Source organism: Crotalus tigris, unplaced genomic scaffold (genome assembly GCF_016545835.1).
Source record: "Crotalus tigris isolate CLP2741 ecotype Arizona unplaced genomic scaffold, ASM1654583v1 scf7180000017864.473447, whole genome shotgun sequence".
NCBI lineage: Eukaryota > Metazoa > Chordata > Lepidosauria > Squamata > Viperidae > Crotalus > Crotalus tigris.
Window position 1 is genome coordinate 420,937 of NW_024096685.1, and position 17,888 is coordinate 438,824.

The 17,888-nt window shown below is 41.7% G+C and overlaps 1 protein-coding gene across 5 annotated transcripts in view; it reads left to right on the forward strand.

Moving 5' to 3' along the window:
• The window catches only part of LOC120308080 (protein NEL-like), a 374,605-nt gene extending 357,108 nt beyond the window's left edge, over positions 1 to 17,497 (forward strand). Inside the window, exons 14-17 of one of the 5 annotated variants that reach the window (XM_039343560.1) lie at positions 379 to 434; positions 550 to 606; positions 1,234 to 1,329; positions 17,303 to 17,497. In XM_039343560.1, coding sequence (XP_039199494.1) covers positions 379 to 434; positions 550 to 606; positions 1,234 to 1,329; positions 17,303 to 17,497 — 404 coding nt within the window. Of the gene's footprint in view, positions 1 to 378; positions 435 to 483; positions 607 to 1,233; positions 1,330 to 17,298 lie in introns of all 5 variants that reach the window. The other 4 variants (XM_039343562.1, XM_039343561.1, XM_039343563.1 and 1 more) reach the window with 4 other exon arrangements.
• The last annotated feature ends 391 nt before the right edge of the window (positions 17,498 to 17,888 follow it).

A 17,888-nucleotide genomic window follows, 5' to 3' on the forward strand; every position in this document is an offset into this window, starting at 1 on the left:
CTGAGCCCTGACAGTCCTGAAGAAGCGCTGATCCTGGTGCTTCTGCTGAGCCCGACAGCCCTGCAGCTCCAGCCATCTCTCGCTCAGGCTTGTGCTGTGCTGCCACTGGTTCAGCTCATTCCCTTCCCCCACTACCACTTTTCTAGGATAGTCGTGTACCACCTGCCAGGTGGCAATGTACCATAGGTGGTACCCGTACCACTGGTTGAAAAGCCCTGGCCTAAACAGTGGTGGTGAATACACTTAACACTGTATTATATTGGTACAGCAGATTTCTTCTAAGTTATCTTTACTCAAGTCCTACTAAATCCAATAAGACATGGTAAGGACACTGTTTCTGCAGAACTTAACTCAATATATTAATATGTTTATTTACAGCCAAATTACAAGGAGAAAAAATGCAGGCAGAAATGCAGGCAGAAATGAATATCAAGGTATATCACAATATTAAATGCTAAGTGGCTTTCTTTTTTTAACCTTTAGAGCATGATGAATGCCTCACCAACAAACACAACTGTGATGAAAATGCATTGTGTTTCAATACTGTAGGAGGACATAACTGTATTTGCAGAGCAGGTTATACTGGAAATGGCACCATATGCAAAGGTAAGATGTCACAACATGATTCAGATTTCAAATTCCTTTGTTTCTCTAACCTTTGCATTCTGACCATCCATTGTTAATACCATTTCCTTTCTTGATGCTGCATTTAGCACCAGATATTTATCTTTTACACTTTATGTGCTAAACTTGTTTTTTTACCTGAAAGATGAATGTTATTGCAGTTCAAAAATTCAAAAGGTATGTTTAAAATATTCAAAGGGTATATAAGTTTGATCTACTTAAATATTTCAGCAAAATAATGATACATTATTATGTGAAATCATCCAAGGTCAAGGTCAGAAAGGTTACAGAGAGTCATGAAGATGACTGTAGCAGAGATATGCAGGCCCTATCACCAAAGAAAAAGGGATAATATATATCTGAAGCCCATAATAGATAGTATACAGACGAATATCAGTCAGACACTTCCTAATTCACAGATCTGTAGATGGGGGAGGTTCAGTACAAATTTGCAGGATTGTTTTAGAAGATTGTAATATTTACTGTGTATTCAAATTAGACTTAAATCGTTGTTATTCAGATATTTGGGGAAAGATCCTTCTGTCCCACTTGAAATAGAATTGAAGATCTTATAATTTTTCCTCTTACAAATTTCTTTAATGGTTTCAGCCTTTTGCAAGGATGGTTGTAGAAATGGTGGAGTTTGCATTGCCTCCAATGTCTGTGCCTGTCCACAAGGTTTTACAGGCTCAAGCTGTGAAACCGGTAAGAAATTCTTTACTATATTTACCAAGCACATAACTGAAGTTTTGTGTATAACAAAAAAAAATAAGAATATCTTCTCAAATACCATGGTTTCTGTTGAATGAGACAAGAATTACCAGGACATCTGTGCACCCCAAGCTTACTCTATAAAAGTCTAGCAAAAAAAATGTTCATTTTTGGCAACATTTTTTTTGTCTAAAGGGTATAAACAGGTGGAGGAGCAAATTCCTCCTTTTTTCATTTTTAATCCTGCTCCATTGCCACATTAAAATTACACTGCTGAAATTTTGTAATTTTGCTACCAAATTGAAGCAGCAATTAGGGTAGTGACAGAAATGAGTAGTTTGCTTTTCAATGTTCCCCATTTCTGATCCCAGACTTAAAAAATAAATAAAAATAACAGCCAAAAAAAATCTCTGATGTCACTATTTTCTAGTGACATAATCTACATCCCATACCTCTACCCCAGTTGGTCAACAAGTAAATTGTTGTTTCTAAATAACAACTAAAATAGAAATAGTCATGTATCTATTACTAGTTAACTCTACATTAACAAATTATTGTGGTTTTACCTGGTAAAAGTGAACACTGTATAAAGAGTTTTTTAAAGTATGGCATCATGGTAATCTTTATTTTTGTTGTTTATGTATATGTGAACTTTTTTTAAATAATATGTGATACATTTTAAATTGCTGTCAATGCAAAATCTAGAATGGATTTAGAGAGAAATTGTCAAGTGCGAAAAATCAGGTCCACACATGAAGGTTCAAATTAACTGATTCATTGCTAAAAGCCTAAGCACAGGAATCTTTGCAACCAATGGTCAGCTTGTTTAGAACTAGATAAGGGTCACTGGCATTTAAGGGGGGGGTTGGACTTAATTCACTTGTGACTATGTAACAATTCTAAATTAACGTCTCTTTTAACTCTTCCCCCGCTCTGCCAGTCTTTCTCCTACAGAAATAATTATTTATTTATTTTTCTTTATTTCAAGTTAGTTGAATTAATTATGTCCCATTCTTATGTGATCAACCAATCTATCTCTTGGTCTATACATGATAAAATATCTCTTATCTAAATATATATTAAGTGTGCATATGACAGCAATATGTGTAACAGATTTATGGTCACTATCCAATCAAACCATTTCTTTATGGCTTATCTTGTTAATACCTGCAACTTAAATATATTATAAATGAAATTGCTGTTAAGCATACGCTGTAATTATGAAAAGAGTTTATTCAGATTTCAGTCTTCCTTATTACAAAAGATGTTGCTCTTTTTAAACATTGCATTGTCATTTATTTTTCAATAGTGGAAGAATTACAGACTTTTCCTTTAAAATATGCATAGGTTGGTATAGCACATGTTATCTTTACTTCATTTTTTTCCTTTACTTTATAAGAAATCTGTGAACATGTATATATGGATAGAAAGTTCCTGTACAATATAAGAATACTTGATTAGCTACTGAAATGGTAGTATTAATTTATATCCAGTACTCTGTGAGATATATTATAAAAAAATAAACCCATCCATATACTCGTGTATACTATTATTATTTTCAGGAATTAATCTGCTTTTCTCCTTGTTCTGCAAAATTCTTTGAATGAAATTATTCTCCCTTGACTATTCTTTTATTTACACCTAATGGATACCATGTATAAAAAAATAAGAAATGAAAAGCTTTCCTCTTGAAATGATGAAAGAAAATAATTATTTGAAAAGCATTTCATTTCCTAGAATTCTAGGCAATTAATTTATGACTATAATGTTGAGTTCTACCATATTTTCTTTTTTCTCTATAAAAGTCTAGATAGCAGATTTTGAAAATTCCCACTAGAAATTTATCAAATATTTAACAAAAGAAGTAAGATGGATGTTGCAATATTATTGGACTCTGCAAGGAGATGAAGTCTGGATTTAAAGTAAAAGTCTTTATTAATTCATGAATCTTGGATTCTATAAGAAATTACTATCTTTTGCAGTATTTCAGGAGTTCTCTCTCAGGCCAATTCATACTGAGTTTTCCAAATTATTCACTCTACTTCTTTGGGGCAGGGTTAGTTGTATGTATGGTTAATTGCATGGTGAACAATAACCTTATGCTCTACATAGATATGTAACACTCTTAAATATAGGATTAGCACCAAACCTTACAAGGCTGTGATGTAAATCTATTAATACTTGTCAGAAAAAACTATGAGTTTCTAACATCGCTTGTGCTTTCCATTCAGGTTATACTTAAGGATAAATGAAGCTAAACACTTCACTTTCTTTTTCCCCCTGTAACTTGAAATATTTAATATGACATTGAAAGGTTTAGGAAGCTAAATTAAAAACTCATGTCCAAAATATTTTCTCATTTACAGACATAATCAATTGGTATGTATGCTCTTATGTTCTTATGGCATAGGTAATACATTTGCAGATAGACCATAGATTACCCTAATCATGGAAAAACGCAGCCAAAACAAGGGGACATAAACAATTGATACAAAATGCTTACTGGAGGGCAAAAAAGGAACAAGAGCATGAAATACCTCCCCTTGAATATCAAATCAATCCCCAGGAGGAAATGTCTGGCACTGTATATTTAGTCATTACTTTATAATGCTGCCATTAATATTTTTTGATGTTTATAAGATTAAAATTCAGCTGACATGTATAAATCATCTATTTATTTATGCCTATCTTTATTTGTATGTCACTTTCTATGGAAGTTAAATACTATGTTTCCCTGAAAATAAGCCTCACCCAGAAAAAAAAACCTATCCTGATTTTTGGAGATGGGCCTAATATAAGACCTACCCCCCAAAATAAGCCCTAATTAGGACTCATCCCACCTCAGGAGGCCACGTGGCACATCACACAGCTGCTGCCACAATGAGGTGAGGCAGGTGGAGGAGGGGGTGGAGCTGCCCCATGCACCTGATACCCGCTTCCTTCAGGGCCCCCATCAGCCAGGCCATTCCTTGATTGGTGACCTTCCCTTGCACTCCCCTCCTGAGCCAGATTGCCATGCTACGGAGGATGGGCGGGGTAGGCCTGGTCCACCTCTGCCATTTCGTAGCCAGGGGGGAGTGATGCGAAAGGCTCCACTACTACTGTGCACTGCTGGAGGGGCTTTCTTCATGCTTCACCTCACAGATCACCTGCCTGGTGGCATCTGCCTCTTCTTTCTCCACCACATGGCTTGCGCCATGACCGGGTAGCACAAGCCTCCCCCACTGCTTCCCACTGCCAGCCCTTCATCGCTACCACTGGAGAGACTGGAGAATGGAGAGTGGAGCAGCTCTACGCAGCAATGCAGAGCAGAGAAGAGCACTTTCTTGCCACCCTATATAGCCCCGTGTCTCCCTTCTCCCTTCTGGAAATGGCAGCCTCATTTCCTGCTGCTTCTGCTTCCTTCTGGCGCTGCTGTAGAGTTTGGCACTACCACCCAGCTCCTCCCTCTTCCCGAAAGCAAAAAAATTCTTCACTAACCTGCTTTCCAGCTCTGGCACGTTTCTATCCTGCTACAGGAAAACGGGGTTTGTGGGACTAAAAAAGTTCAGTCAGACCTTCCAACTTCTCACAAGATCTTTTTTTTTCTTTCATGAGAAGTTGGAAGGTCTGACTGAACTTTTTTTATTGCAAATTCTACTATGCATGGAACCTTTTACATTCTCATTGTATCTTAACTTATTTCCATTAATCAATCCTTTTTCCACTTTTAATCAGTATTCAGAGTGAATGTATGCCCTTTTAAAGATATCTGAGAGAAAGCAGGCTACCATTAAAGTTTGTGCTTTTCACTATGTAGGTATGAATCAGGATTAAATAAATTAGACTGGGTCAATTTCAGAAGCTCCTTTATACCATAAAAATGCACTGTGGTGCACTTTTTAAAAATTAATTTAAAATGTTTTACAAAAGAGACTGAATTTACCTGTCAACTTTCTGATCAGAAAGCAGAATGAATGGATAATGTAGAGGAGATATATATATATATATATATATATGTAGGTCTTTGGTTGTTCGGGTTTTCTCACACGTAAAATTGGAAGTGTCTTGGCGACGTTTCGACGAAGTCCCATTCGTCATCTTCAGGCTGGTGCTTTCAGCTTCGTGCCTCGAGCAGCAATGTGTGGTCTTAGCTGTTTCTTCCTTTTAACTGCCAGTGGGGGTATGAACTGATTGGGTGGGAGCTTGGCTGTGTTCTGATTGGGTGGAGGTGTGTTCTGATTGGTTAGGGGCTTGGCTGTGCTCTGATTGGCTGGGGGGTTGGCTGTGCTCTGATTGGCTGGGGGGTTGGCTGTGCTCTGATTGGCTGGGGGAGTGTTCTGTTTGGTTGTGCTCAGGTTAGTCTGAGTTGCAGAGGGATTCAAGATTTTGGGCTGCCCTGCCATTCCTTGGCTTCGCGTTCGTGGTCGTGCTTCCTCTTCATGGAGGGTGTCAGTTTGCTTCATGTATGGATTGGGGGGGTTTAAAGTGGCTAATGATGCAGCTGTGGTCTGCTTCTGGTTGTGGTCGTGCCTCATAGTCAGTGTGGCTTTGGGTTTGTTTTTTGCGTGGATGTTTGGTGTGACCTCCTGGTGGTTTTTGTGAGTGTGGGTCTGGTATCATTTTTTGTGTTAGGGAGTCGTTTGTCAATAAGGGCGGGTTCCAAATGGCTGGTAGGCGGGAGGTATCATCTCGCTTGTTCATGCTGTGTGGGCGTTTTTCTATCTCGATGGCTTCTCTGATTATTCTGTTATTAAAATGTTCACTTTTGGCAATGGTTCTGGTATTTTTAAAGTCAATTTCATGTCCTGTGGCTTTAAGGTGTTGGACCAGGGAAGATGTTGGTTCCTCTTTTTTGACTGAGTTCTTATGTTCTTCAATGCGTGCACTTATTCTTCTGTTGGTTTGTCCGATGTATGTGGTGGGACAAGTGGTGCATGGGATTTCGTATACTCCTTGATTTTCTAATTCAATTTTATCTTTGGGGTTTCTAAGGATGGTGGATATTTTTCTGTTTGTGCAGAATGCTGTTTTGATGTTGTGTTTATGGAGGATCTTACTGATTCTGTCTGTGATGCCTTTTATGTATGGGAGGATGGCTTTGCCGTTTTCTTGTTCTTTGTCTTGGATTTTAGTGGGGGTTTCTTTTTGGATTAGGTTTGTAATCTTATTTCTATGGAATCCATTGGATGTTAGTACATTGGTGAGAGTGTGTAGTTCGGGTTTTAGGTGTTTGTTCGTCAGCTAAGCGTTTTGTTCTGGAGATGAGTGTCTTGGCTACAGAGTTGATCTGTGCTGGGTGGTGGTGTGAGAGAGAGCGTGCCAGACACTTCCAATTTTACGTGGGAGAAAACCCGAACAACCAAAGACCTACATACAAATACCCGCGAAAAACCTCAGAAAACATATATTATATATATATATATATATATATATATATATATATATATATATGTGTGTGTGTGTGTGTGTTGGTGTGTGTGTTTGTGTGTGTGTGTGTGTGTGTAGGTCTTTGGTTGTTCGTGTTTTCTCCCGCGTAAAATTGGAATGTCTCAACAAAACCACACAGGATGTCACCACCACACATCCACGCAAAAAGCAAACCCAAAGCCACACCGATGATGAGGCATGACCACAAACCAGAAGCCAGACCACAGCTGCATCATTAGCCACTTTAAACCCCTCCAATCCATACATGAAGCAAACTGACACCCTCCATGAAGAGGAGGCACAACCACGAACGCGAAGCCAAAAAATAGCAAGGCAGCCCAAAATCTTAAACCCCTCTGCAACTCAGACTAACCTGAGCACAACCAAACAGAACACTCCCCCAGCCAATCAGAGCACAGCCAAGCCAATCAGGCACAGCCAGCCCCTAACCATCAGAACACACTCCACCCAATCAGAACACAGCCAAGCTCCCACCCAATCCGTTTCTACCCTCACGGCATTTAAAAGGAAGAAACAGCTAAACCACACATTGGCTTCTCAAAGCACGAAGCTGAAAACACCAGCCTGAAGATGATGAATGAGACTTCGTTGAAACGTTGCCAAGACACTTCAATTTTACGCGGGAGAAAACCCGAACAACCAAAGACCTATATACAAATACCCGCGAAAACCTCAGAAAACATATATATATATATATATATATATTATATATATATTATATATATATATTCTACTATCGGTCTTTGGTTGTTCGGGTTTTCTCCCGCGTAAAATTGGAAGTGTCTTGGCAACGTTTCGACGAAGTCACATTCGTCATCTTCAGGCTGGTGATTTTAGCTTCTTGCTTTGAGCAGCAATGTGTGGTTTTAGCTGTTTCTTCCTTTTAACTGCCAGTGAGGGTATGAACTGATTGGATGGGAGCTTGGCTGTGTTCTGATTGGGTGGAGGTGTGTTCTGAATGGTTAGGGGCTTGGCTGTGCTCTGATTGGCTGGGGGAGTGTTCTGTTTGGTTGTGCTCAGGTTAGTCTGAGTTGCAGAGGGGTTTAAGATTTTGGGGTTAGGGAGTCGTTTGTCAATAAGGGCAGGTTTCCAAATGGCTGGTAGGCGGGAGGTATCATCTCGCTTGTTCATGCTGTGTGGGCGTTTTTCTATCTCGATGGCTTCTCTGATTATTCTGTTATTAAAATGTTCATTTTTGGCAATGGTTCTGGTATTTTTAAAGTCAATTTCATGTCCTGTGGCTTTAAGGTGTTGGACCAGGGAAGATGTTGGTTCCTCTTTTTTGACTGAGTTCTTATGTTCTTCAATGCGTGCACTTATTCTTCTGTTGGTTTGTCCGATGTATGTGGTGGGACAAGTGGTGCATGGGATTTCGTATACTCCTTGATTTTCTAATTCAATTTTATCTTTGGGGTTTCTAAGGATGGTGGATATTTTTCTGTTTGTGCAGAATGCTGTTTTGATGTTGTGTTTATGAAGGATCTTACTGATTCTGTCTGTGGTGCCTTTTATGTATGGGAGGAGGGCTTTGCCGTTTTCTTGTTTTTGGTCTTGGATTTTGGTGGGGGTTTCTTTTTGGATTAGGTTTGTAATCTTATTTCTATGGAATCCATTGGATGTTAGTACATTGGTGAGAGTGTGTAGTTCGGGTTTTAGGTGTTGTTCGTCAGCTAAGCGTTTTGTTCTGGAGATGAGTGTCTTGGCTACAGAGTTGATCTGTGCTGGGTGGTGGTGTGAGAGAGCGTGCAGATAGCGGTTTGTGTGTGTTTTCTTCTGGTAGATGGTGTGTCCTAGGGAGCCATTGGATTTCTTGTAGACTAAGACATCCAGGAAGGGAAGTTGGTTGTTAGCTTCTGTTTCCATGGTGAACTGTATTTTGGGGTGTAGGCTGTTGAGGTGTGTGAGGAAGTTGTCCAGTTTTTCTTTCCCATGTGGCCAGATTATGAAGGTGTCGTCTACGTATCTGAGCCAGAGTTTGGGTTTGTAATCCGATTTTTCTAGAGCTTGGGTTTCAAAGTGTTCCATGTAGAGGTTGGCAATGACAGGTGAGAGGGGTGATCCCATGGGTGCTCCTTCTGTTTGTTTGTATTTTTGTCCATTATAGATGAAGTATGTGTTGGATAGGCAGTGGTTGGTCAGATCTAAGATGTGTTTGGGGGGTTTATATTTGTTTTGAATAGCTGTCAAGGCTTCTTTGATAGGCACTTGGGTGAAGAGGGATATGACATCGAAGCTCACTAGTAGGTCGCTGGGCTGTAAGCTTTTGTTTCTTTATGATCTCTATAAACTGGAATGAGTTTTTTACGTGTGAGGTGATGGATTCTGCATAGGGCTGTAGTTGTTTGGCGAGAAATTTGGCTAGGTTTTGTAGAGGTGAGCCTATGGAGCTGACTATAGGTCTGAGTGGGGTTCCTTCTTTGTGTATCTTGGGGAGACCATAGAGTTTAGGGCATCTGGATGATTTCTCTCTGGGAATGATTCTTTGCTGGATCTCTTCGCTAATGGGGGAGGCTTTTATCTTGGTTCTGGTGGTTTTTTCAGGTAGGTGGTGGGATCTGTATTTAGGGGTTTGTATGTGGAGTCTTGGAGTAGGTTGGTTAATTTGGTTTGGTAGTCAGATGTGTTCATAACCACCGTGGCGTTGCCCTTGTCTGCTGGTAGGATTATTATGCTGGTGTCTTCTTTCAGGTTACGTAGTGCTGTCTGTTCCTCTTTGGGTAAGTTGCTTTTGGGTGGCTTGCTGGTGCAGAGGATGTTGGTGATTTTGAGTCTGATTTTGTTAGCGTCATCGGGGTTGATTTTGGTCAGGCTGGTTTCAACTCCACATATAATGGTTTCAGTGGGGATGTGTTTTGGGAGCGACTGCAAAGTTGAATCCTTTGGAAAGGACATTGGTTTCGGCTTTGGTGAGGATCCTATCTGAGATGTTATGCACTGTTTGTTTCATGTGTGGCTGTGAGGGAGGAGGGGTTTGTTTCTGGCGTTCTTGTAGTCTTCGGAGTTTGTTGGTGTGTGTATCTGTCTTGAGGGTGGTCTGTGTTTCGGCTCTCCAGACGGCGAGTTGTTTGGATTTGTCCCAAAGTGCGGGGTGGATCTTGTTGCTGAGTTTGAGGTGGAGTGTGAGGAGATCTTTGTTAATTCGGTCTAGGAGGAATCTTTTTGTGTGAAGTTCATTTCTGATTAGGGCCAATTCTGTTCTTTTCAGGATCCGTTTGGTGGCTGCAGAGTTGGAGTGGAATTTCAGTTGGAAACATGTGGGGATTAGATTTTGATCTCGGCAGTTACGTAGGAATGCGAGGTCACATAAAATGGAAGCTCTTTGGACTTCAAGTTTTTCATAGGTCCTGGTCAGATGGTGGATTTCCTCCCCGTAGAGGTTCGATATTTGTTTTCTGAGGTTTTCGCGGGTATTTGTATATAGGTCTTTGGTTGTTCGGGTTTTCTCCCGCGTAAAATTGGAAGTGTCTTGGCAACGTTTCGACGAAGTCACATTCGTCATCTTCAGGCTGGTGTTTTTAGCTTCTTGCTTTGAGCAGCAATGTGTGGTTTTAGCTGTTTCTTCCTTTTAACTGCCAGTGAGGGTATGAACTGATTGGATGGGAGCTTGGCTGTGTTCTGATTGGGTGGAGGTGTGTTCTGAATGGTTAGGGGCTTGGCTGTGCTCTGATTGGCTGGGGGAGTGTTCTGTTTGGTTGTGCTCAGGTTAGTCTGAGTTGCAGAGGGGTTTAAGATTTTGGGGTTAGGGAGTCGTTTGTCAATAAGGGCAGGTTTCCAAATGGCTGGTAGGCGGGAGGTATCATCTCGCTTGTTCATGCTGTGTGGGCGTTTTTCTATCTCGATGGCTTCTCTGATTATTCTGTTATTAAAATGTTCACTTTTGGCAATGGTTCTGGTATTTTTAAAGTCAATTTCATGTCCTGTGGCTTTAAGGTGTTGGACCAGGGAAGATGTTGGTTCCTCTTTTTTGACTGAGTTCTTATGTTCTTCAATGCGTGCACTTATTCTTCTGTTGGTTTGTCCGATGTATGTGGTGGGACAAGTGGTGCATGGGATTTCGTATACTCCTTGATTTTCTAATTCAATTTTATCTTTGGGGTTTCTAAGGATGGTGGATATTTTTCTGTTTGTGCAGAATGCTGTTTTGATGTTGTGTTTATGAAGGATCTTACTGATTCTGTCTGTGGTGCCTTTTATGTATGGGAGGAGGGCTTTGCCGTTTTCTTGTTTTTTGTCTTGGATTTTGGTGGGGGTTTCTTTTTGGATTAGGTTTGTAATCTTATTTCTATGGAATCCATTGGATGTTAGTACATTGGTGAGAGTGTGTAGTTCGGGTTTTAGGTGTTGTTCGTCAGCTAAGCGTTTTGTTCTGGAGATGAGTGTCTTGGCTACAGAGTTGATCTGTGCTGGGTGGTGGTGTGAGAGAGCGTGCAGATAGCGGTTTGTGTGTGTTTTCTTCTGGTAGATGGTGTGTCCTAGGGAGCCATTGGATTTCTTGTAGACTAAGACATCCAGGAAGGGAAGTTGGTTGTTAGCTTCTGTTTCCATGGTGAACTGTATTTTGGGGTGTAGGCTGTTGAGGTGTGTGAGGAAGTTGTCCAGTTTTTCTTTCCCATGTGGCCAGATTATGAAGGTGTCGTCTACGTATCTGAGCCAGAGTTTGGGTTTGTGATCCGATTTTTCTAGAGCTTGGGTTTCAAAGTGTTCCATGTAGAGGTTTGCAATGACAGGTGAGAGGGGTGATCCCATGGGTGCTCCTTCTGTTTGTTTGTATTTTTGTCCGTTATAGATGAAGTATGTGTTGGATAGGCAGTGGTTGGTCAGATCTAAGATGTGTTTGGGGGGGTTATATTTGTTTTGAATAGCTGTCAAGGCTTCTTTGATAGGCACTTGGGTGAAGAGGGATATGACATCGAAGCTCACTAGTAGGTCGCTGGGCTGTAAGCTTTGTTTCTTTATGATCTCTATAAACTGGAATGAGTTTTTTACGTGTGAGGTGATGGATTCTGCATAGGGCTGTAGTTGTTTGGCGAGAAATTTGGCTAGGTTTTGTAGAGGTGAGCCTATGGAGCTGACTATAGGTCTGAGTGGGGTTCCTTCTTTGTGTATCTTGGGGAGACCATAGAGTTTAGGGCATCTGGATGATTTCTCTCTGGGAATGATTCTTTGCTGGATCTCTTCGCTAATGGGGGAGGCTTTTATCTTGGTTCTGGTGGTTTTTTCCAGGTAGGTGGTGGGATCTGTATTTAGGGGTTTGTATGTGGAGTCTTGGAGTAGGTTGGTTAATTTGGTTTGGTAGTCAGATGTGTTCATAACCACCGTGGCGTTGCCCTTGTCTGCTGGTAGGATTATTATGCTGGTGTCTTCTTTCAGGTTACGTAGTGCTGTCTGTTCCTCTTTGGGTAAGTTGCTTTTGGGTGGCTTGCTGGTGCAGAGGATGTTGGTGATTTTGAGTCTGATTTTGTTAGCGTCATCGGGGTTGATTTTGGTCAGGCTGGTTTCAACTCCACATATAATGGTTTCAGTGGGGATGTGTTTGGGAGCGACTGCAAAGTTGAATCCTTTGGAAAGGACATTGGTTTCGGCTTTGGTGAGGATCCTATCTGAGATGTTATGCACTGTTTGTTTCATGTGTGGCTGTGAGGGAGGAGGGGTTTGTTTCTGGCGTTCTTGTAGTCTTCGGAGTTTGTTGGTGTGTGTATCTGTCTTGAGGGTGGTCTGTGTTTCGGCTCTCCAGACGGCGAGTTGTTTGGATTTGTCCCAAAGTGCGGGGTGGATCTTGTTGCTGAGTTTGAGGTGGAGTGTGAGGAGATCTTTGTTAATTCGGTCTAGGAGGAATCTTTTTGTGTGAAGTTCATTTCTGATTAGGGCCAATTCTGTTCTTTTCAGGATCCGTTTGGTGGCTGCAGAGTTGGAGTGGAATTTCAGTTGGAAACATGTGGGGATTAGATTTTGATCTCGGCAGTTACGTAGGAATGCGAGGTCACATAAAATGGAAGCTCTTTGGACTTCAAGTTTTTCATAGGTCCTGGTCAGATGGTGGATTTCCTCCCCGTAGAGGTTCGATATTTGTTTTCTGAGGTTTTCGCGGGTATTTGTATATAGGTCTTTGGTTGTTCGGGTTTTCTCCCGCGTAAAATTGGAAGTGTCTTGGCAACGTTTCGACGAAGTCACATTCGTCATCTTCAGGCTGGTGTTTTTAGCTTCTTGCTTTGAGCAGCAATGTGTGGTTTTAGCTGTTTCTTCCTTTTAACTGCCAGTGAGGGTATGAACTGATTGGATGGGAGCTTGGCTGTGTTCTGATTGGGTGGAGGTGTGTTCTGAATGGTAAGGGGCTTGGCTGTGCTCTGATTGGCTGGGGGAGTGTTCTGTTTGGTTGTGCTCAGGTTAGTCTGAGTTGCAGAGGGGTTTAAGATTTTGGGGTTAGGGAGTCGTTTGTCATATATATATATATAAATGGAATGAATAAAGCGCGTTCACCAGGAGAGTTTAAAGTTAAAATACTTTAATTAAGTGTGTATATATATATATATATATATATATATATATATATATATATACTATATATATATGGCAAAGAATAAAATGAACACCAGGGTAAAGATAAAACCATAAAAGTTTAATTAAAAAGCGCCAAGCTTTCGCCGTCACCTGCCGGCATCCTCAGGGCTAGTGCGCCAGGAAGTGTGAGAGTCTTTTTATAGGTATGTCAGAGCCTGGGCGCGGCTCCTCGACCTCGTCACCGGGCCAAATTGATTCAATTGCACAAGATTGGTCTGTTCTTTCCTGTTCTTTTCAGTTACGTGTCTCGCCTCGTCCATCCTACCTTCCTTTAACCCTGGGGTGAATGGATAAGAGTCTCTATTATTTCGGTGGTCTCTATGCTTTACTTCCTTCCCCCCGGGTTCAGGTAGCAATATGCATTTCATGTTCTTTTCACAATCATCCTTTACCCAGTTGCTCCTTTTGCGGTGTCTTTCTCTTTTGGCTTTAATGCTTTCACTTTCTACACAACTCTCATCCGGGTGATCTTGTAAGTTATTCCGAGTTGAATGTGACATAATGATGGTCTGAGGTTGGGAGGTAAGTTGTTTAGTTGTGGGGGGGTGGTTTTCTAGCTGTCGTTGTATTTAGTTGTTTTGCGCAAGCCATGCTACGGGTAACCGGTCTGGGGGGGGGTAGTGGTAGCGAGACTACATTCCCCTTGGTTGCTACAGTACTTTTCTCCCGTTTTCCTTTTCTTTCCTACATTGCTGGTGTCTACGCAAGTCTCACGGAGGCCTTCGGGGTTCACAGATGGGGGCGTGATGGTCCGGTCTTTTGCGCCTCGTCGACCTCGCGAATCTCCCCCCTCCGTCTTCCCCTCCGTTCCGATCTATTCTTTTCTTTCTCCCCAATGGCATTCCCGGGTCTATCGCTAGTTACACTTTGCAACTCCCACTCCCCCAGTCCGGTTATCCTAGCCGAGCGGGGGGATCTTTCCTCCCTTTCTGAATCGGCTAGTGCATTCCTTTCTATGTACGGATAGACCATCGTATTTAGAAATTCTTCCCCCCTTTCACTAGTTATATCCTCCTTTACATTAGTCCTAGTACCTCGGATATTCGTGGTATCGGGGTTCTGGATCTTAATTTTCACCGTTCCTTTGGTCCTTTGGGGTTGTGGCACCCTTGCTGGTATCACAGGGATATTCCACGGTTGGCTTTCCTCCTTTGGATTACTCCGGATCAGTTGGGGGGTTAACTCTTCCTCTTTAATGCTGCTGAGGTTGTTACTGGGTTGTTGGGGGTGCTGCCGCTGATTACTTGCACTCCACGATCTTAAAGCCACATACGCTGGGCACAGGTCAACATGTCGATTGATAGAATTGCTATCTGAAAGCCATGCCTCTCTAAGTAGGCGGCCTCCCTTGGTGTTGTCACTCGCCAGTACGCTAATCTCATTGAAGTTGAATCTATGGTCCCATTCAGCCATGTGTGCCCATATCTGGGAGTATTGATCCCCCCTTCTCACTGCTACCTATGTTCATGGACTCTGGTCTTAATTCGTTTAGCTGTCTCCCCAGCATAGTTGCACTGGCAATCCATACAGTCAATCTTATAGACGGCTGCCGATCTTTCAATGTTGGGGAGCGGGTCCTTAGGGCGCATTATAGCTGCCTGCAGTGTTTGATTTGGTCTATGGGCCACTTGTATATTATATGGTGCCAAGATCCTTGCTGTAGCCTCTGAGACATTGTGGATATAGGGGAGGGTAACCCGTGTGGTTGTCTGAGGTGTGGGTTCTTGGGGTGTGGGGTTACTCCGGAGTCCAGATGGTTTACTAACTCGATTAACAAACTTAGCCGGGTACCCGTTACGTTTGCACACCTGGAAGAGGTGATTTCTCTCTTCCCTCTTGGCTTTGGCAGTGCTGCAATGTGACTCCACACATTTAAACAGGGTCCTGACACAGCTGACTTTATGGGCCGTCGGATGATTACTCTCGAAATGGATGAGGATGCCGGCAGGTGACGGCGAAAGCTTGGCGCTTTTTAATTAAACTTTTATGGTTTTATCTTTACCCTGGTGTTCATTTTATTCTTTGCCATGAATATTCCCAGGGCTCATGTTTTTAATTTTCTTAATCGTGAATATATATATATATATATATATATATATATATATATATATATATGTATATGTATATGTATATGTATATGTATATGTATATGTATATGTATATGTATATATATATATATGTCCTCTACATTATCCATTCATTCTGCTTTCTGATCAGAAAGTTGACAGGTAAATTCAGTCTCTTTTGTAAAACATTTTAAATTACTTTTTAAAAAGTGCACCACAGTGCATTTTTATGGTATAAAGGAGCTTCTGAAATTGACCCAGTCTAATTTATTTAATCCTGATTCATACCTACATAGTGAAAAGCACAAACTTTATGTATGTATGTATGTATGTATGTATGTATGTATGTATATGTATATGTATATATGTATATGTTTTCTGAGGTTTTCGCGGGTGTTTGTATGTAGGTCTTTGGTTGTTCGGGTTTTCTCCCACGTAAAATTGGAAGTGTCTTGTCGACGTTTCGACGAAGTCCCATTTGTCATCTTCAGGCTGGTGTTTTCAGCTTCGTGCTTTTCTTGAACAAGAAAACAGCAAAGCCCTCCTCCCTTGCATAAAAGGCACCACAGACAGAATCAATAAGATCCTCCACAAACACAACATTAAGAGAGCATTCTGCCCAAACAGAAAAATATCTACCATCTTAAGAAACCCCAAAGATAAAATTGAATTAGAAAATCAAGGATTATATGAAATCCCATGCACCACTTGTCCCACCACATACATCGGACACACCAACAGAAGAATAAGTGCACGCACTGAAGAACATAAGAACTCAGTTAAAAAAGAGGAACTGACTTCTTCCCTGGTCCAACATCTTAAAGCCACAGGACATGAAATTGACTTTAAAAAGACCAGAACTATCGCCAAAACTGAACACTTTAATAACAGAATAATCAGAGAAGCCATCGAGATAGAAAAACGCCCACACAGCATGAACAAACGAGATGATACCTCCCGCCTACCAGCCATTTGGAAACCCGCCCTTATTGACAAACAACTCCCTAACACAAAAAATGACACCAGACCCACACTCACAAAAACCACACAGGATGTCACCACCACACATCCACGCAAAAAGCAAACCCAAAGCCACACCGATGATGAGGCACGACCACAAACCAGAAGCCAGACCACAGCTGCATCATTAGCCACTTTAAACCCCTCCAATCCATACATGAAGCAAACTGACACCCACCATGAGGATGAGGCATGACCACAAACGCGAAGCCAAAAAATAGCAATGCAGCTCACCATTTTAAACCCCCCAGCAACTCAGACTAACCTGAGCACAACAAAGCCCCCACCCAAACAGAACACTCCCCCAGCCAATCAGAGCACAGCCAACCCCCCAGCCAATCAGAGCACAGCCAAGCTCCTAACCAATCAGAACACACCTCCATCCAATCAGAACACAGCCAAGCTCTCATCCAATCAGTTCATACCCCAACTGGGAGTTAAAAGGAGGAAACAGCTACAACCACACATTGCTCCTAGAAGCACGAAGCTGAAAGCACCAGCCTGAAGATGACGAATGAGACTTCGTCGAAACGTCGCCAAGACACTTCCAATTTTACGTGGGAGAAAACCCGAATAACCAAAGACCTACATACAAACACCCGCAAAAACCTCATAAAACAATATATATATATATATATATAATTCACACAAGTAGAAAAGCTCTGGCAATGGAAAAATGTTGAAGAGGCCAGAGAAGAAAGAACGAAGGAGATGGAATTTACACATACACACACTGTCAAGTCCCCAAATCCTTATTGTCTACCTTGCATATATATTCTTGTTCTTTTGTTTTGGGGCCTGCCATTCTACTGAAGGGTGGGGGGTGTTTGCTTTCGCTTGGAATAACATTTGTTTTCTACTTTTCCTCTCCCACCTCTATCCATTTGAGAAAGGAATGTGTCTCCCTTATCAGAGAAACAAAACTGGAGAAGACCTTGAGATGTGTGCCAACTATGCCAGTTACCCACACATTGTACCACCTGTGGATTGGTTGGATTTCAAATGGACATTATGACTCTGGTGGGAGGAGGAATATTGCTGGTTTAACTATACCATTTGAGTGGGATTTTCCCCAGATCTCATCTTGACTTCCCTACTGTCATTAATCCCTAATAAAAGTTTCCTTTTGAGACAATGGCTGTTTTAAGAGTTCTGCTTTCTTGGGTGGTTAGCTGAGGTGGGTCCTTACATAAGGCGATATCTGCATAGTACTCAACCTGGAGAAGCTGCTGCCTTACTGGGGGAGTCACAACTAAATTTCACATGGAGGAATTCCAGGCAGAGAAAGGGGCTGAGGATCTCCTTTGTTTGAAACCAGATAAAAGCCTCTGGAAGAAGCCAGACCTTCTGGTGAAGAAGATTGGGCCAGATGATCACTCAGGGCTGGAAAAAAGGAAGTATGGGAAGAAAAAGCCCCGAAGGTCACCCTTGCCTGAGGAGGAGGGAAGAAAAAGGCAAAGAAAAAAAATGCAGATCCTG